General features: G+C 28.0%; 1 protein-coding gene across 2 annotated transcripts in view; it reads right to left on the bottom strand.

The window, feature by feature from the left end:
• The window catches only part of LOC123290603 (protein spire), a 196,244-nt gene extending 174,340 nt beyond the window's left edge, over positions 1 to 21,904 (bottom strand). For both annotated transcript variants that reach the window (XM_044870855.1, XM_044870856.1), the window contains exons 1-2: positions 21,390 to 21,904; positions 4,452 to 4,486 (exon numbers count right to left, since the gene is read on the bottom strand). In XM_044870855.1, coding sequence (XP_044726790.1) covers positions 4,452 to 4,486; positions 21,390 to 21,699 — 345 coding nt within the window. In that variant the 5' untranslated portion in view covers positions 21,700 to 21,904. The remainder of the gene's footprint in view (positions 1 to 4,451; positions 4,487 to 21,389) is intronic.
• Between the last annotated feature and the right edge of the window lie 336 nt (positions 21,905 to 22,240).

The raw sequence follows: 22,240 nt of genomic DNA, 5'->3' as shown, positions 1-22,240 counted from the left end.
ACGCCTGCTACATTTTCTTTTTAATATGAGATTGTGACTATTATCTCTCTTCTCTACAATTCCCTCCGGCATCATTCTCGTCATTTCTAACATGGAAAATTTTCATTCTAACAGCCTTGATAATTTAGCAAACAGCAGTTTCATCGCCAATTAGCAGTTGTAAAATAATTAAAATTTTACCAATAGTTTTATATAAAAAATTGTCCATCTGTTTTTTCTTGCACAACTTTTAATAAGAGCTAATTATCAAAAATAGCCAAGAGTGTGTGCTTCATGAAGGATGAGTATATGGTTCCGTTGTAGTCATCAAGGTTTTAAACTTTTATTTTCCATAGTTATTTTATTCAAAGAGCGTGCAAAAAATACCCCAAATCCATTTCTTAAGAAAACAAGCAGGCGTTTCTTGCCAAGGCAAGTTTAGACTTGTGTTTGAAATTATCTGTACCTTATTTTAAACTTTGATGATGAATTTTATTATAACTTTATAAATGTAGACGAAAAATAATAATAATTTTTCAATATCTGCCTTGGTTTTCGAACTATCGAAAGACGTTTCAAAGTTTTTTATAAAGGTTCTCTAAAAATTGTTTTCTTAGGATCATCTTTAAATGATGTCTACATATTCTTATTAATGTCCTTTATAAGCAGATAAAATTCTGCTTACGGTGAGAAATTTTCTGATCTTACCTTTTTGTATTTGTTTTATTATGTAACAATGATAAATTCCTCAGGATTCATTTGAAAAACTAATATTCATTAGGCAAAAACATGACACATATTTTTCATACAAGAAAATAACCGTTAGCCAAATTCGTTTTTCTATAAAAATACATTAAAGTCAGCGTTTTCATCTTTTGTATATTTATTTTTTTTATCAAAATTACCAAAAAATTCTAGTTTTTTGTGGCTTTTGTTCACAGATCCTTCATTGGGATGACATTTTTGATTAAAGGAATGTCATTTGTGTTAAGTAAATAATGTATTTTTTCTAAATAACGATTTCCTCTAAATCTTCAGGCTTTAATATTTCGAGATAACTGTGGCATATATCGAATAAAATTTCTCCCTTTAATTTCTTTTCCCAATTTCTAACAGACTTCATGTTCTTAAAAAACTAGCATCGCTTGTTTATTTCTTATAAAGGCTAATACGACCCAACTGTTTACTAGAAGCACAACTGATTTAAAAAGACTAACAAAACACGTAAAATTTTTTGAGAAGAATAATCCATTTATTTGTTTCGAAGACTGGTACTAACTTTGGATCTTTTATGAAGATTAACACAACTAATTATTATGATTATAATTTATCAAAATCCATAAATTTCATCCAAAACAACCCTGGGATATTTATTACAAAGACTATCAGTCCAAAAATTTAGAAATTTTTATAGAATAGTTTTAAAATTTCTTAGAAGACTATCATAATTCACAATTTCCATACAAAGACTATCTATAGATAGAATGGTCTATTGATCACTTATGAAGACTATCACGGTTCGTAAAATTGCTTACGAAGAAAAACTCGTATCGGTCCGACGAAGAATAGTAGTCTCGACTGTAATTTTCGAACAATTTTTTACCATATTAAGTTAAAACCTAGCTTCTAGATCACTGAAACATTTCTCAAGCTTAAAAAAAAAATTTCACAAGTCATCAGACCGGATTTTAATAATTTTATAATAAAAACTATATTAACCACAAATTTTTATTTATAACAAACAAATGATTGAAGTGTGAGATTTTTTTTCGGACAATTTTTTTTTTATAAGCCCATTATTTTTACATTTACACTTTTTTTGGTGCTTGTAACCATCCGTTCGTCTATTCAACTTGGAATGAATATTTTTTTGGTAGTTTTTGTGTCTTACAAAACAAATTAAAATGTATTTAAAATTGCTGACATAAAAAAAATGTAACTTAAATAAACAACACTAAAGGTAGGTATATTAAGCAGCAGACAACACAAATTACTTATTAAACTTAATTTACAAATAATGATGCTAAAAAATGTTCGATGAACTTTATAATATCATTTTTATAAAAAAAAAATTATCATTGGTCTTGTAGATAAAAAACAAGCGTCTGCAATTATTGCTGTTTTGTTATAAAACAATATTTCTTCTTATTAAGGTAGTACCTACACGAAAGTGATATTTCAAGAATTTCTCAAAACTCAGAATATAAAATATTTAATTCATAATACACATGCTGTTAAAATTAGAAGATGATTTACCATGCCATATATGCGATATTAGCAATTAAAAGTGACGCAATTTGTACGTGTACATGGGAGAAGCGTATAAAAATACACAAATTTACAAATATTATATTTATTTATCAATGAATGACGTTTACCATCTCTATGAAAAACTAATATAATGTAGAATACTATATTTAGAAAATATATAAAAATAAATAAAAATTATTTACCATACAGTTTCGATAAAAAACTTAAATAAATAACTCGTTTTAGCGATGTTTTTTTTTTGAGAGGATATAAAAACTAATGGTAAAGGTATATATCATAGTGTGTGTGTGTATACGTATAGGAGATAAATTAGTGTGTAACTACAGTCTTGTGAAAATAATATATGGTATATGTATAATAGTCATAGCACAGTTAATGCACTGAATGATAGTATTAGTCCAAAACTTTTTGACTGGACTGTCGCGGAGGAACTACCTTAAGGTAGATCGAACAAAAAACATGCAATTTTATATTAAACTATAGTAAAATTTAAATCTTTAAGATAGTAAGAGTGTCAAGGCAGTTTTAGATTAAAGGGAAATTATTTGTTTCTTATTTTCTTTCAACTTTGATTATGAATATTGTTATAACTTCATGAATGTAGTCAAAAAATAAGAATAAACTGCTTTGATTTTCGAAATATCCAAATCTAAATAATTAAACAAAATTTTCAATTTTCGATGTTTTGAAAATTACTCCAGATACCGACAAATTTTATTCTTACTTTTCGTCTTACATTGTCAAGTTATAACATAATTCACATCAAAATTGAAAATAAAATTTCTTTTAATTTGTGTCCTCACTAAAGTGCCCATACATCCTTAATTAATCGGGCACAACGGGTTTTTTTCAATAATTTATTAAGGTTTTAAGGTTTTAAATAGTTTTTTTTTTTTAATTTCCACCGATTAGTTTTTGATTTTTATTTATGAAAACATATCATCCATCCATTCATCATATGCGTAATTTTTGAAGTCATCTAAAATATTAAAATAATCGGACATCCCCTTCCCCCTAAAATTTTCAGAATTGATTTAGAGTTAGCCCAATTCCAAATAAAAAAATTAAGCATTTATTTTAAGTTACATCCTTAAATAGTAATTTAAGTAGTATTTAATGAATAATTAAGTAAAAAAACCGTATAATCAACTGAGATTCATAATCGACCCTGTTCTTAGGTACGTATAACTGAGTACTTCATCTTCTGCGCCCTCTGTTTCAAAAACGGTTCAACGTATAAAAGAAGTTTCAGGCAAAACTTAAAGAGTCAAAATGAATTTGTTTTGAATTTGTATTGCTTACGTATTACTTTTAATTTGGCTATCACAAATATTATGTAACTGTAGTAAATAAACCTTTTGTTACAAGCCTAGTGTTACAATGTATAAACATTTCATTCATTAACGTTTTAATTTTTAATATTTTTCAAATAAAAACTACTTTGATTAATTAAAATATTTGTTACTAAACTACTTAAATATGAAAGTTTAGTAAAATAAATAAAATTTTTAAGCAAAACAAAAATTATTTATTAAAAAACATTTAAGACTATATTTGGTATGTCTAATATGTTCAAATATTTCTTTTTTGCCAAAAAATATATAAATTACATAATAAATTTATATTTTATAAATTACATAATAAAAAATAATTATTATTATTAATAAATTAATACAATTATACGCTTCATATATGGTGATTTGTTCGCTTATAATTAAATTTGTTACACTTTAAAAATGTTTTAATAGGGTAAATATGGATAAAATATCGGATAGTTCACTGCAATTTTACCATTATACTAAATTTTTATACCATGTATATGAAATATACCAAAGTATACTAATTGTTTAATCCCAAGTTTGTAACGCTTAAAAATATTGATACTATGAACGAAATTTTGGTATAGATGTTCATAAAATCACCTAATTAGTCCATTTCCGGTTGTCCGTCCGTCCGTTCGTCTGCCCGTCTGTCAACTCGATAACTCAAAAACGAAAAAAGATATCAAGCTGAAATTTTTTCAGCGTACTGAGGATGTAAAAGAGTTCTTTTTTTAAAAGCTATGAACAAGAATTAATAATCAATATTGAATTTGAAATATTAAATTCCTGTTAATTATTCAATTAAAATACCATACAAATTATTAATTAACAACAAATTATGATAAAACATGCAAAATCAATTAATAAATAAGCACTTACCTCTCTTTCCGATTTCAATGGTGTACGTGTCGAATCTGCAAAAAAAAAAAGTTATAAAATTAATAAAATAGATGAAATATTATAAATGAATCCACCCATATCATTATTAATATTAATCGGATATTAATAATTAATATAAATAAACATATAATTATATAATGTAAAAATTATATTTATCCGTTTTTATTCAAGAATTTAGAACGGAAAAATATTTTTTATTATTAATGAATTAATTATTCATAAATATATATCAAATGATATAAAATTATTAAAATGAATAAAAATAAAATAAAATAGCGTCAACTTTGTGTCGTATTAAAAAACAGATGTTGAAGAAGCATTTTATATAAATGAGAGAGAATTAATTGAGTCGTGTTATTTCTTTTAAATATTTCTTGTGAATAAAATAAATACTTGATAAATTTTAATGCCTGATTCACATACCGTAATAATTGTCGTATTTTATTTAAAGGCTTATTCACATGTTAATAAGGATTTTTTGCCTACAGAGGTACTAGCCCCAGCCAGCAGATTGTATAGGAAGCATAACATTTACTATAAAACCTTCAACAAAAATTGAGCCAGCTATAATTTTATGTTTTATCTTTTCGCCCCTAGCCACCCCAACTTTGTTATTTCAAATGATACCCCCTACCTTGTGACACCTCATTAGAAAGGACATAAGCTTCTCTATTCAATCATGACAAAAAAATGAAATAGATATATTGGTTCCCTTATATCTATTACTAAGGCTTACAATCACCCTTAAGGTGATTGTAAGCCTACAGTATTGTAAAAAAGTTTTGGTTTATTACACGGTACATACATATAAACCAAATTTATGCTTTGAAATCAAGTCATGAGTTATTTTTGGCTTTACAATACCACGCAACTACAAAATTTTATAATATATTGTGTGCAAGTGATGCTTATAAATTTGATAATATAGATATCGCTCTTCAATCATCAATACTCTAACTATAGTCGTCTCTGTTCATCAAATGTTGGATCTTCGATGAACTCGTAATTTAATTAAAAATTATGGTATTATTATAAACTGCAAGATTGCCTAAATATTTTAGAACGTTTTTTATCATACTCTCTAGATTTTTTTATATAGAAATATCCAATTGAAAAATATGTTTCACCTACATGTTTCATCATTTTTTCAACCAACTTTGAAGGATAAAATAATAATAAAAAGCTCAATAATGACCAAGTTAATCAAAAAATGAATTTATAAAGTTTTATTGAAATCCCCAATATTATCCAATCCTTGAATATCTCCTTAATAACTCTTAAACTGAAGTGATTAATGTTTTGAATGAAAACACGTCGATTTAGATATCGAGGGGAAAGTTCAAAATTGGTATCTAGAAAATTTTATGTCTCATCCCTTCACCCCCAACCACCTCGATTTTGAAATATCAAATGACACAGGTCAAGAGTTAATTAGGGTAGATATTACGATTACATTACATATTACGATTTGAAATAAAAAAGTTGAGGTGGTTAGGAGCGATAGGATAAAATTATCTAGGAACTATTTTTGAACTTAATAATCAATTATGACATCAGGTCAAGAGTTATTAAAGGTGGATCCTTTTGAAATGAACACACTGTATTAACACTCTAATATGATATAAATGTGAATCAAGCTTTATTCAATAAGAAGTCGTTCAGTTGACTTGAATTTTTTTTTCTTATAAAATTTCAAAAAAAAAGTGATAAAAGTATTTAATAATTATATAATTTATATTAATTATTAATTTATTTAATTGATGTGTTTGTACGTTTGTTTATACGTTTGAAAACAACATAGAACACACATTACTGAAGTCAGTCACGAATACTATACTTACAACAACTTCACACTTTTTATTTTAAAATTATTATTATAAACTTTTTATAAATAATATTTAAAAAAAACTTTAATATAAATAATAATAATAATAAATAAAATAAATTTATTGAGTTGTGAATTTAATTTTTACTTTTTATTATTATTTAATTTAACACAGCGCTCATGATGAAGTTCAAGGATTTATATCGGTTTTTTTTTTTTTTTTTGTAATTTATTTATTTGTTTTGTAGTGGTTTTGTTATTATTATTTAAATTTTTTTAACGTTATCCAGGAAGGAAATATAAACAAATGGAAAAAAAATTTAATTCAAATGTTTTTTTTTAATTAATTATGAATTATTTATGATTTTATAGAAAAAATTTGTTTGAAATTTTATGATGTTGAACAAATTAATGAAGTATAATTTAATTTTTAAGATATTAAAAAATTTTTTTATTATTTCAACGAGGAATATTAGTAAATGTTAGATAATTTCGAGACGAATTCATAATATTTATCGAAATTTTGGTTTTAAAATCTTGAGTAAATAATTTTTAAGCTCTGTTAAATATTCGAGATGTGAAATTAGATCAAGGTACTGAGATAAGGAATAGTTAGGAATCTATCCCTAATACACGGTTAGAAATTTTATGTGGATATTTTGTGGGCACCATATTGTGTACTGTATTGAGGGAATTAGCAATAGTTATGGCGGACGAGTTCATGCAGTGTGGACGTCAGGTAGCCCATACTGGTTGGCGATACCCACAATACTTCTGATGGAAAGCCCTCTTCAATACTGTAATATTACTTATGTTAACATAAATCAGATAATATATTGTCTGTCTCTATATCAGGCATGGGCAAAGGGGACTTACAGAAATCCTAACTAAAATACGAGTAAGACAGTGTCAACCAAATCATACGAGTAAGACAGAGAGACAACATTTTTTTTCTACCTATCTCATTACTATTAGAGAAACTGAGATAGGTAGAAGAGTCGTATACCCGTCTCACAATAAAGTTTATGGCACACAATAAAGTTATAACAATGGTGACTTCGATCTAAAACAACACGCCCTGGTAGGGTATATGGCGTTATTTACAATACAGTACAATATGTACAGTGTTGCCAACTTTCAACTCTAAGGCCCACTAAACAGGCGACAGAAAACCACTAAAAAACAAGTAGAGAGCAATAATATTGCCAGAAATGATATTAAAATATAAAATTATTTAAAATATTTGCCACTAAAGGTAGAAAAATAGTAGAAAAAAACCACTAGTTTTAGTGGTAAAACTACTAAGTTGACAACACTGAATATGTATTGTAAATAACACCATAGTGAAATGTAAACAACATCATAGTGTATTGTAAATAACGCCATAAACCATATCAGCATTATAATAAAAATCCGGCAAATTTTTCGAGTGCGGAATCCTAAACTCGCAATTGAAACATATATAAAAATACTCTCCATTGAACTACCTTTTTCCTTAAAGCTTAACCGATAAACTGAACCGATTTTGAAGGTCATCGCCAATTTTTTAGGTTTTTGGGGTACGGAACCCTAAACTCGCACTTGAAACATAGTTAAGAACAACACTCTCCATTTAATTACCTTTAAAATGAAACAATAAAAATCAAAATCGGTTCATTCTTTTAGGCGCTACGATGTCACAGACAGACAGACAGATACACACATAGCGGCAAAACTTATAACACCCATTTTTTGGTTCGGGGGTTAAAAATTCACAGCATAAGTTCCAAAACTGGCAACAAATCTCGATTCGAAGAAAACTTTTGTGGAAAAATAAATAGGCATGACATTTTCAAAAACCTCTCAAATTCCCTGCCATTCTAAAACAAACTGTCAAATATTAAGCCTAGACGTAATAATATTTTTTGTATAAATCATCGAAAATTTATGATATGACAAATGAAACCATTGTTCGAATTTGAAAGAATCACAAAGGAATAAAACTATATGAGAAATCCAACAAAGAATACCCCCTCCCTATTCCCTCTCTCCTCGAAATAAAAATATTTTCGTATAAATAAATATATATAAACACTTCACGTATTTAGAATATACTATACTACCTTTATAATATGAAAATCAATATATTGATTTATTATTATAGTACATTAAAGGCCGAACAAATGTATTATGGAGACAACATATTTAAATGATTAACCTTCATCAATTCACAATAATTAATTAAAGTATATTAAGGACAATGCCATGTTTAATGATCATATTAAATTATTATCAACAATTAGTATTGATTAAAAAAATATATAAAGATAAGGGTTAGTTTATCACGTTACCAAGATATGTACTGTGTAGGAAATGAAGCTTCAAAATGCTCGTATGACTGTGTAGAACAAAGTCGTATTGATTAGAAAAAGTGCTTGTACCATTTGCGCTATCTCAGAGAAGTTTCTGCTAAAAAATCATGAAATCTGAAAAAAAAGTCATTGGATCTAATATTTTGGGCTATTCTAAGCAGTTTTTGTTTGCCACGTAACATTTTTACCTCAAACTCATCGTTTGTGAGAGACAAGTAATTGAAAAAGAAAAAACCTTATTTTGATGAAAATTTGATATTGTCAAAATTAATGGGTGGGTTTCTAACAAATAGTAAATCAGATAAAATAAATTTTAGATCTAATAAGTTTCAAATCAAATATTTATAGAATTCACAACAAAATAATCGTTAAAATTTCAACAATATAAAATTATCATCAAAATTAAATTTTGTTTTTTTAAGCACTTGTATCTCATTTTTCATGTTTTCGCTAATATTAACCCTTAAGCAAAATGTGGAACCCATGCTAGTGAATTTATGAAATTATTAGAAGATATGTTAAATTTGATGAAAGATTTGAAAAATATGACCCAAAATTAGTGGAATTACATGTTTGGTTTATAAAAATTGGATAAAATTTGGGTGTGATAACGCAAAATCAATTTTTTTGTATTTTGATGACGTCATCGAGTATAAAAAATCAATTTTTTTGCTATTATGGCCAAATTTTATCCATTTTGAATGAAATTTTTTTTGAAACCTACTAATTTTGGGCCATATTTTTCATTTTTCATGTTAGTCATTCGCTAGCAATAACCCTTGTACAAAATGTGGAACTCATGATAGTGTTATTAGGAAATTTGTAGAAGATATGTTAAATTTGAAGAAAGATTTGAAAAATATGACCCAAAATTAGTGGGATTACATGTTTGGTTTATAAAAATTAGATAAAATTTAGGTGTGATAGAGCAAAATCAAATATTTTGGATTTTGATGACGTCATAGTGTATAAAAAATCTATTTTTCTGATATTTTTGCCAAATTTTATCCAATTTGAATGAAATTTTTTTTGAAACCTACTAATTTAGGGCCATATTTTTCATTTTTCATGTTATTTATTCGCTAGCAATAACTCTTGTACAAAATGTGGAACTCATGATAGTGTTATTAGGAAATTTGTAGAAGATATGTTAAATTTGATGAAAGATTTGAAAAATATGACCCAAAATTAGTGGAATTACATGTTTGGTTTATAAAAATTGAATAAAAACTGGGTGTGATAGAGCAAAATCAAATATTTTGGATTTTGATGACGTCATAGAGTATAAAAAATCATTTTTTTGCTATTTTGGCCAAATTTTATCCAATTTGAATGAAATTTTTTTTGAAACCTACTAATTTGGGGTCATATTTTTCATTTTTCATGTTAGTTATTCGCTAGCATTAACCCTTGTTCAAAATGTGGAACCGATGATAGTGTTATTAGGAAATTTGTAGAAGATATGTTAAATTTGATGAAAGATTTGAAAAATATGACCCAAAATTAGTGGGATTACATGTTTGGTTCGTAAAAATTGGATAAAATTTGAGTGTGATAGAGCAAAATCAAATATTTTGGATTTTGATGACGTCATAGAGTATAAAAAATTAATTTTTTTGATATTTTGGCCAAATTTTATCCAATTTGAATTAATTGTTTTTTGAAACCATCTAATTTAGGATCATATTTTTCATTTTTCATGTTTTCATGTAGTTATTCGCTAGCATTAACTTATTGTACAAAATGTGGAATCCATGAAAGTGTATTTATGAAATTTGTTGCATAAATATTCTATACTAAACAAAATGGTAAACATAATATGCTAATTAAACCAGGAAATAATTCTTTCAGCAGACTTAGTGACTAGACTAGACAAGATTTTTTTTTAAATAAATAAAACCAAAAAAACACCATATTTTTGAGATCGATCGTTTAGAGAAAGCGTTTGTGGTTTGATATTTTTTTAAAAATAAAATGAAAACATTAAAAAGTTCCTGATTCGTATCAAATTTTATATAATTTAATATAAAATAATAATTATTGATACACATATTTAAGTCAAGTTGTGTACAGAATGGTGCATGAGTAGATATATGCAATTATTAGTCACTGATTTGTAAAATATACCTTCGATGATCGAATTATAAATATCTAATAAATAAATGAATATTTTATAAATGAATAGACCGGCTTAAATCTTCCCAACAGTGGGCCCCGACTGTTAAAGTCGCTATAAAAACTGCAGGACTTGTTTCTTTCTTTTCAAATTTTATTTAACGCGATCGGATTTTTGTTTTTTAATTATTTATTTTTATATAAAAATTTACCCACTCAAATTATCCCCTTTGACCCCCCTTATATTATAGGATAAATTTAATATGAAACTAGAATCAATACTATCACTATTTGAACCAACCTACAAATTTTCAACTTTCTATCTTTTATAGCTTTTAAGAAAAATAAAGATATCTACGAAAAAATGTTTCAAACAAAAGTTGTTTACTTTTTCGTAAAAAACATTTTTTATATTTAAGTATTTGTACTTAAATATAAGGTAAAATACTTAGGTAAAAGTTTTGCACTGAGTTATCGTGATGACGCTCGATGTCGGACAGACGGACAAGCGGAAATGGACTAATTAGGGGATTTCATGAATACCTATACAAAAAAAATTATATTTCATATAGGTATAGAGTATAAACAATAAAGCCTCATTCAACATTCAATAAAGCCTCAATAATTTACAAATCAAAAGAACGAACTCGATTTAAAAGCCAACAATTTAAAATAAATAAATTTATACTTTTTATAACTGTATATCAACTTACACCCCACTCTGTACATAAGTGAATGTAATTAAATATACTTAAGTATATTATATTATTTTAATAATGTTATTTGTCACTTAATTACTGATACAATGTCATTGAAATATGATATGAGATCATTTTTTATTTAACACAATTTTTCATTATTTGCACTGCATGCATGCATGGTATGTTGTTATAAACTGTGGTGGGTGGTACCTAATATTTTATATTGGGCGTTTTCAATCACTTTGTACCCTTGCAAGAGTATTTTAGATTAAATTATAGGCCGTAATCCCATAATGAAAAACTATCTGAATCTTTAAGAATTCTTTTCAGTTTTATAGAAAAAAATTACGTTTTTTGGATTGTTTTTAGGAGAAACTTCCATAATTTTTATGGCAAGAAAAAGTATTACATAATATTATGCAAGTTTTTAAAGAGTGTAACAAAAATTTTTTCGACTTAAAACACTTTGACGGTTATGGCTCTAAAATGGAATACGAATCAGTTCCTACTCTAGCATAGTCTTCTGTCAACAACAAAATTTCTTAGTAAATTCTTCTAGTCCTTACATGTCTAAATTAAAATCATAATTCAAAAATGAAAAAAATTGGATATGCGTTTTTGTGGAAAGAAAAAAACAAAACAGGATTATTTCCGGAACAAATAGGAAATTAATAAACAATTAGGGCTTCTCTGGCGAGAAATAAGATATTTCTGATATCTAAATATCCTTTTTATTAAAATTGTCTCAACCTTGAAAAATTATTGAACTGATATTACCTAACTTTAAAATTTACGCAAACTTTGTTTAAAGTCAAACATAAGTTCTTTTTCGATGTATTGCAAGGAAATAACTTTTTGTGTGCAAACCAAAATACCATAAAAGAATAACTTTCTTTTAAGTAATATTTTCTCAAATATTTCACTTGATATAAAGTTGTGATGATGATTGAATAATAAAAATGTTTTTAAACACAAATATAAAGAAAATATTTTCAAAATGAGTGATTGTCACATAATACCTACTTTAAGAGTTTAAGTCAAATAAAACTTATCTTAAAATTTTATATTTTAAAAGGTAATTATAATAAAACTTTTTATTATTATTAAAATATTCAAATTTTTGTCCTAAATATTTTTATTTGACTTAAGTAAATCTGTATTGTACTACTTACTTAAATATAACACAATACTTAAGTCATATGTCTACACAAAAATTTACTTTGTAAAATATTTTGAACATTTGATCTATTTTGACACCACCTCACGTAAGCATGGAAAGCTTTAATAACCAAAAATACGATTTGTAAAATTACACGAAAATCCAATTCCAAAGACTATTAGACAAACTACCTGTCGGCAAATTTACCCAGACAGAGAAAACATTCGACAAATCGACCCAGAAAACACTATTTGTATAAGATTTTCGACGATATCTTAGAAACCATGTATCGAATCACCAAATGAACCCGATTTATGTATTTTTTTGGGTTAAAATGAATTAATGTATTGAGTTTAACCCAAATCTATGTACTTCTTAAATACTTTTGTAAAAGAAAAGTAGTAGAAAAGAAAGTAATTGTTCGATGGTACGGAATCTTTCTTGTGAACACCGACTTTCACTTGATCCCTTTTTCTTTTAAGTTATATCTTGTCTTTACGAAACCATTTTCGTGTTCGAATACGACTGGTACTTGACTGGATACCATAGAAAATATTCGACAAATCGTCGAATGATTACCAAATTTTCGTGTTTTGTGGGTAAAAATTATCCAATATACCGAGTTTTATCAAATTATAAAACAAAAATTCGAGAAAATTTTTTTGTCTCCGATTTGGGTTAAACTCAATACATTAATTCATTTTAACCAATTTAACCAATCAATTTTTCATTTTGGGTTAAAATGAATTAATGTATTGAGTTTAACCCAAATCGGAGACAAAAAAATTTTCTCGAATTTTTGTTTTATAATTTGATAAAACTCGGTATATTGGATAATTTTTACCCACAAAACACGAAAATTTGGTAATCATTCGACGATTTGTCGAATATTTTCTATGGTATCCAATCAAGTACCAGTCGTATTCGAACACGAAAATGGTTTCGTAAAGACAAGATATAACTTAAAAGAAAAAGGGATCAAGTGAAAGTCGGTGTTCACAAGAAAGATTCCGTACCATCGAACAATTACTTTCTTTTCTACTACTTTTCTTTTACAAAAGTATTTAAGAAGTACATAGAATTATCTTGTACGATGGTACGGAATCCTTCGTGTCCGAATCCAACTCACTCTTGACCGGTTTTTTAAAGACACCGCAATTTCAAAGACTTTTGGCGATGATATTTTTATATATTTTACTGAAACATTTTTAACCCCCGAATCCAAAAAAAAAAATGATGAACGGATGAACCGATTTGGATTTTTTTTAATGGGGAATATTCTTCGCCATGTTTCAAGTGCGAGTTTAGGGTTCCATATCCAGAACAACTAGAAATAGTCGATGACCCTCAAAATCGGTTCAATTTGGGGAAGGTTCCAAGGTAAAAGGTAATTTAATGGAGAGTGTTCCTAGATACGTTTCAAATGCAAGTTTAGGGTTCCGCACCGGAAAAATTTCTGTTTTTTTTAAATTTTGAAAATTTCCCTTGTTAGAAGCAAACAACCACTCTGTTCAAATTTTATGAGCATTTCTGTACCATTTCAATTTATACATTTGCAATAAACATGATGATTATTATTACAAAATTATCAAAAAGTACAATAAATCAATACAAGTGCAAAACATGTGGTATAAATTATAAACATCCCCCTTTTTAACAATAGGGTACACAAAATTATGTGTTACTACCTGCATGTCTAAACCCCTAAAAATACTATACATACACATAATTGAGCAGGTAAATTATTTAAAACCTACAAAAATTAAATTTAGGTACAATAAAAAAAGGTCATTTGATATATCGATTATACACACATGACTAAAACTGTAATTATAAGTTATTTTCTTTTATTACTCTCCTTATTGTAAACTTGTAAAGTACAGTTTACACGAGCATAAAATAATATAATGTTAAGTTCCTAAAAACTTAAAATATTGAGTATTGTAAACTGTAAATAGACGAATCATTTTAGATCAAAAATAATGAGATCTAAAATGAAGAATTTGTATGTACTTCAACCTATCGGATCAGTTTTTTTTTTTTTTTAAATGTAGAGAAAAGTCCATATATCAAAATCACATGTAACTTCTTGCCGCTAGAAAGTTTGGCCATTGCTATGGGCCAAAAAAGCCCCATTATTATAATCCATTTTTGAGGTGATTTTTGAAAATTTCAAAACCTTGAAAATATGCAACAAAATGGGCCAGAAAAGTACAAATGGGGGTTTTCGGGATCGCTGATCACTATTCTGAAGTCAGAATTTCGATATACCCCCCCATGGGGTAATTCACTCCGCTGTTCCAAATTGAATATTTACAGAAAATTGCAATTTTGGACCAGGAAAGGTAAATTATTCCAAGAAGGGGAGATTATATCGAAATTCTGATTTCGGAATAGTGATCAGAGACCCCGAAAATCTCCGAGTATACGTTTCTGGCCCATATTTTCAAGGTTTTAAAATTTTTAAAAATCACCTCATAAATCGATTCTAATGATTTTCTTATATGGCCCATAGCAAAAACCAAAACTTTCCAGCGGCAAAAAGTTAGATGTAGATTCCGATATATGGACCTTCCTGATCATTTAAAAAAAAAAAATAAAAAAAACTGACTCGATAGGTTGAGGTACAAAAAAATTCTCTATGAAATGCTAAAATGACACGACTAAAAGTAAAGAGAAGAAATTTCTTTTCCAAACTTTTTTTGTAATATGTAAGATGTGTATTTATTGAGTTTCAAGCATATGTCAACTTAAAAAAGAAGCAAAAAAGAAGCATCCTGTATACAATCAACATTAAAGATATCTCTGACAAATTTCGGCTTACCGCATTTAGGCAGAGAAGTCAGTCAACATGTTGACGAGCTTTACTCTTACTAGTAAAGTATAATAAATATTTAATGCTTAAAATGTGACTGCATTACACAAACTTTATACATATTATTAAAAAAATAAGGACACTAATAAAAAATAACAACACTATTTTTAAAAAGATTTAAATAAAATAACTTAAGTAACTTAATCTTAATTAACTGTTACTGTTCTTAATTAATAATTTGAAACAAAACATAACAGTTTTTAATTGTTTCATAAAACACATACATACAATAAATATATATTTTTGCAAATTTCAAACAACAATCGGTTGCTCTTTGAGAGCACAGTTAATTATTCCCACAATCGACTTCGACTTGTTAAAAATATTTCTCATAGTAATATTAAAACAATAAGAAAATGTGGATAGGGTGGCTCCATCTTTCAGTAATTTGGTATATTTCATGTACCTACATGGTATAAAAAGAATAAGTTTTTATTGTATTTTCAGACTTTTTATACCATGTATATATGAAATATACAAGGTATATTAAGTTTAGTCCAAAGTTTGTAACGCTTAAAAATATTGATGCTACGCACAAAATTTTGCTATAGGTGTTCATAGAATCATCTAATTAGTCCATTTCCGGTTGTCCGTCCGTCCGTCCGTCTGTGGGCACGATAGCTCAAAAACGAAAAAAGATATCGAACTGAAATTTTTACAGCGTACTCAGGACGTAAAAAGCGAGGCCGAGTTCTTAAATGAGCATCATGGGTCAATTGGGTCTTGGATCCGTAGGACCCATCTTGTAAACCGTTAGAGATAGAACAAAAGTTTAAATGTAAAAAATGTTCCTTATAAAAAAATAAACAACTTTTGTTTGAAACATTTTTTCGTTAACATCACTGTTTACCCGTGAGGGCGCCAATTAGGCGGAAATTTTATCGTAGGTACTATACTTGAATATCAGTTATGTATGTGTCACATGAATGTATGTGTTATGTGATAAAGAAATCAACACTGTCTATGCATGGTATTTCAACAATTAGTTCAGTCAATTGTGTGTTTTCACTTGTTATTCTTAGACTTTATAGAGAATTGGAGAAATAATTACGTAAGAAATATCTGTCCTTGTCGTGGAAAATGAACTGAAGAAAGAATTTGCATCTTGAAACAATTCCTAGAACGCTATACACGAATAGGTCTAAGCTAGAAGTAGTGGCGAGCGAGACCAAAACCTAGGCAGTATTTGACTATATTTGTTTAACGAATTAAGTGTAATGAGTTTAGCATCTTTGTGTTACTCATTGGTCTTGGTCTTCCAAGTCTTGTTTGGTCTTGCATATGTGTAAGAGCGAGATCGAAGCTCAACACCAAACAGTTTAATTGCAAAAGTACCAAAACCAATGTGTAAGACAAAGAGCAAAGTTCAGGCCTAAGTGTGTAAGATGAAGACAGTCAAATTACCCTTGTTTTTGTCTTGGTGCTCATCACAAGCTAGAAGAGGATTTATCGGCAGTACAGTATCCACCCGCTGATTACACTCAACAGCGGGTTTTTATTTATCTAACTGGATAGCAAAGATATTCTCGAAGCCATTTATATTATGAAAACAATATTTCTCCTGGTAATCAAATGCGTGGAATCACCGGAGAACTTAGTAAGGACTAAAGGGGCCACTCTGATATGAGTACTTGGACAATGCACAATCGAAATCATTGATGAAAATACCCATGAAGAAGCAATACTCTCATGTCAACCGTATTTATAGCAAGAACCGGAGAGAAAAAACACTGATTATGCACTGATTAGGGATTATTGATATCTCCAACCTTTTTGCCTCATTCTGTAATGTGGAGGATCTTGCCCTTCCATTCTGAAGTACAACAACTGGAGTAAACGCACCAGGTATGGTAAAGAACAGAGGAAGCTACGAAGAAGAGAAGGGTAAGTTCATTAAAGGTCGGAAAAAATGATAAAGGCCTTCGTTCTACCCATCGAACTTTTCTCAACTACTTCTACCACTAATAATGGAAATCCTAATTTGGTAACCACATTTTTTATAGCAAAGTTCAGTGACACCCTATATATAAATTAATTCGTATATAAACACCAAAACATTTCATCTTAAAAAAAATCACAGTGATGTTTTGATTATCTAGGTTAATTTAATTTAAGGTCATCACGTCGTCAGAAATACCCAGAGATCATCAACAATTCATCTGTCAGTGAATGATAATATGTTCAATGAGAGAGGATTTGTGTTTTTTTATTTTTTTTTATAACATTTACCAAGCGCACAGAATAATAATAATAAAAAAATACCGCTGTTTGTTGATATTTGCGCTTCATTTAATAATAATGATACACAAAGTCAGTCAGTCAATCAAGAGTACGTCTGCCAGCTGCTATTTAAAGAAACTCCTTCTGATTAAAAATTATTTTTGATATAAAAATATATCTATAACATTTATGAAAAAAAAAAAAACGTAAGCGAAAAAAATTGCCAAGTGAATGAAGCTTTAGAAAGGACTTGGCACCAGTCTAAATGACTATAGTTGTACACAATTTTCTGATAAAATAGCTCCATAATCGCATAGACTGTTTCCGAAATATTATGGGATCTTAAATCAACCATAGATAATAATTGACAACTTCGGAAATGTTTACATGGCGTCAAATTTGCCTGAAAATATAACTGCAAAAGAAAGAAAAGTTTGACAAAAAAGAATCTAGGTTGGGTCAGAATTGAGAAATTGAACATTGAGTTTTGAGTATTAGCCAAAAATACAAGGGAAGCTCAAATTGTTCCTAATTAGTGATGGACCAGACTAAAACCAAGACTGTATTTGACTATCTTTGTTTAACGAAATTAGTGTAATGGATTTAGCATCTTTATCTTACTCATTGATCTTGGTCTTGGCTATGTGTAAGAGCAAGATCTAAGTACATCACCAAGTATACTAGACAGGAGCAATAAATTACAACAGGACCAAGATCAAAGCGTATGTCACACACAAAAGTTGAAGCTTAAGTGAGTAAGATAAAGACATCAAATTAGCTTTGTTCTGGTCTTGGTGCTCATCACTATTTCAAAAGCGCTTTTGAAGTCTATTTCCAAGCATCAGCCAAGCCTCATAAATCAAACCATATGATTACCCATCTTTTCATAAAAAATCAGATATTGCATTTTATCAGTCTAACAGTTCAAGTCTCCAATTTTCACTTGTTAATTTTAACCTTAGTCGAGGCTAAGAATAATGACGCAAAGTCTTTGTAAGCCTTTGTCCAAACTGTCGATTTTTGAAGAATTGACATTATTCAGGTTTCAAATCATTACTCAAGTTTCTCTTTTAAATAATAGGGAATATTCATGTATTTTTTTTATATTTTTAATTCATTGTTTAAACCCGTTATAACAAAGTAAAAAATTTAAATACTGCATAAAAATGCTGTATTTAAGTGTAAAAAAATATTTAAAATACATTATAATTTTGAGATATTTAAACGCAGTTTTTTGGCGCTCTCTATTGACGACGTATAAGTACGTGATCTGTCAGTTGGTGACAGTTCAATGTATAATTTACACTTTAAAAAAATAAATTTACAACACAGAATTTACACTAGTTATTATTAAGTTTTCTAATAAAAAGCCGTAGAATAGTATAATTTAATGAAATATCATATAAAATGTAAGTAATTAATATCATAGTAGGTCAACAAATTTGACAAACCCGTACTATGATGTCACGTCCGTATAAAAATTTGAATTTCTGTTTTAGAAATTTTTAAATACCCTCACTGAATTTGTACTTTTATTAATTAATTTTAAGTAATTAAAAAGATATTAACTACTAAAATAATGGTTTAGTTGAAATGTCCAGTCATTAAAGTTATGGAAGAAAAATATTTGAACCAAATTTAAATTTCATGAATATTCCTTATTCGAATTGTGACAGTTAGAATTAGTAAGTTGTGTGATAGAACCTACACCATTCATTTTTGCTTGAGTTCGCGAAAAAAATGTACGTTACAACTCTTCCCTCTTCCCACATTAACAAAAAATAATTAGTTTTCCGAAACCTTGGAGAGAAAGATTATAGTATTATATTTATTCCTTATCTCGAATTCAAGTGTTTTTTATATTAGTTTGTATTATATAATCCCCAAAATGTTTTAATCCAACCGGAAATTACAAAGTAGCCAAATTTTATTTTCTTTAAACCCAAATTTTAAGATAAGGAATAAATCAATTGAAAAAATGATAAACAAGGTTACATGAAAACTATATCCTAGGACGTTTATTAATCAATAAAACTTACATTATACCGAAACAACACCATGCGTGCTAGTAAAAACAATCCAGAACTTAATTTATTAGCCTTGGCCAGAGGTCTGGAGAAAGAGTTGGAAAACGAATCCTTGTTTGATTAGCCTTGGACAAAATTATAGAGCAAGAATTGATAAACTAAGATTTTATTTACTAATATTGGGTTAGATTTAAGCAAGGGGCAATTTTAGTCTCATCAATTTAGTCAATTTTTAAAAATTTTATATCAATTTTCCCTGAATAATTCGTTTTGAAACATTTTCTAAAGAAAAAACAAAGGGTCAAGGTCTGTACAAAATTGATTTACCATTAATATTGATCTTCTTTCATGCATATGTTTTCTTTTCTGAGAAAATAAGTAATCCAAAAATTTTCATTCATTATCTGAATCGCTATTTTTACAAATTTAATCGTGTTTGCCCATCATCTTTAAAGTGAGCATTAAATTTGAAAAATAACGATTAAGATTAACGAACTTAAACGCTAAAAAAAAAACTTTTTTAACAAAAAGAAAACTGACTTCAAAAGAAAAACTTTTCCAAAACAAATTAATATGCACTAAAAAGTAAAAAAATAACGTAATGTAGTTAAAATTATTGTTATTTTTGGAGTCGGTGTCGGCCAAGCTAATGTAGCAAACTGTTCTGTCAGTTCTGTTGTTCCCTTGGCTGACACCGACTCCAAAAATAACAATAATTTTAACTACATTACGTTATTTTTTTACTTTTTAGTGCATATTAATTTGTTTTGGAAAAGTTTGTCTTTTGAAGTCGGTTTTCTTTTTGCTAAAAGTTTTTTTTTTATTTTCTGATTTATAGTGAATCTGAAGTACATTAACTAATTTGTCACTAAAAATAGAATCATCGAAATCGGTTGGCGTGATATTGAGTTATTCGACCTCTTGCCGTGCATTAAGTATGCAAATTTAAGACTTTTATGGTTTTCCCATGGATGCCGTTGTCAGAACTGGACGAAAATGAAAAGAGACCACACGGAAAGCACCAGCTTTCAAACAGATAAAAAATTCGGAATTCATCACAATCGGATTACCCAGTCAAAAAATACAGTCGAATTGATAACCTCCTCCGTTTTTTTTTTTGATTGGTTAAAAATTATAAACCTTTTTACGCCATCTATGGTGAATTTCGACCATAATTTGAAGTTTCATTGTTTATCATTTTCAAAAAAAAAAAATATCAAGAAGTGGGGATAAAGTGGCTACAATCATGTTTACTTTTAAAGGCATTTTTTTTTAGAAAAATAATACTTACGCAATATTTTTTTCTTTGGTTTAAGGAGTAAACAAATGGTTAAGGAAAATATCCTTGAGTCATATCAATAGGAAATTATGCGTACAAACTAAATTGATTTTCACTCCCTAACATGGGATAAAATTTTATAGCTTTCATGTATACACTTATTGGAGTACGCACATGACAGCTGTAAGAATATCAAAGTTTAATGTTTTTCTTCCGGATAGGATAGAAAAAGGAATGGTACTATAAAGTGTTTTGATACAAAAGCACTTGGAAAGGACTCCAATCGATTAACGTCATATTATAGATAAAATTAATAACTGATAAGTAATTGATAATAAATCAAAGGTAAAAAAACCATAACTTACCATATTTTTTAAGCTCATCACCATAAATACTCATTAAACTAATATTACCATCGGATTGTATAAACACATGTTCAACATCGGACACTAATAAACACTTGGAACGATTTTCACTTAATGCATAATTAAAACACTTAGCACATTGATAGCATAATGCCCATGCAAATTCAACACTAATTGGTCCATTAAATGATGTTAAAACATCGTTTAATGATAATACATGATCACTACCACTATTAAAATTGTTATCACCAAAAGCACTCCTTATCACCATTGATTCTTTTGTATTGTTGTTCTCTTGTTTGATCGGCATGATTTTTTATATAAAGGATTGCTCCTTATTGTTTTGCCAAACAAGCATGCACGTGTTTTATTAGACATGAATATTTTTATTTTTATTTGAAATAACACATCTAGGTATAATCAGGGATGATTATTTTTGAATCAACTAATATCTCACACACTGTATTCATTTAAAACATTTAGAAGTGCACTAATAACGTCAACTGCACCATATTCCCGTTTCAACTGAATAATCGTATTCAATTTGCATTAGTTCAACGCATATGCACGTTACCACCATCAGAAATTCATCAAGAGTGGGGATATTTCCTACTTCGTTGATATTCGTAGAGCACTTCGTATATATTCGTTATGTAATGGCGATAAATGCCGTTTTATATTTTATTATTATTATTGTTAAACACGTTTTTTAAATTTGTTTTATTTCATTGTTGAAAGTTGAACTCGGTATTTAAATATATTTACTTGAAATTTGTTTGTTTTTCTTTGAAGCGGGGTGTTTTTTTTGTTAAAAAAGTAAAAATAAGCCAAAATGTTGTAAATTTTTGTAA

Source organism: Chrysoperla carnea, chromosome 1, assembly GCF_905475395.1.
Source record: "Chrysoperla carnea chromosome 1, inChrCarn1.1, whole genome shotgun sequence".
In the NCBI taxonomy this organism is placed as follows: domain Eukaryota; kingdom Metazoa; phylum Arthropoda; class Insecta; order Neuroptera; family Chrysopidae; genus Chrysoperla; species Chrysoperla carnea.
The sequence above is the reverse complement of the archived record's forward strand: the minus strand, read 5'-3'. Positions and strand labels throughout refer to the sequence as shown.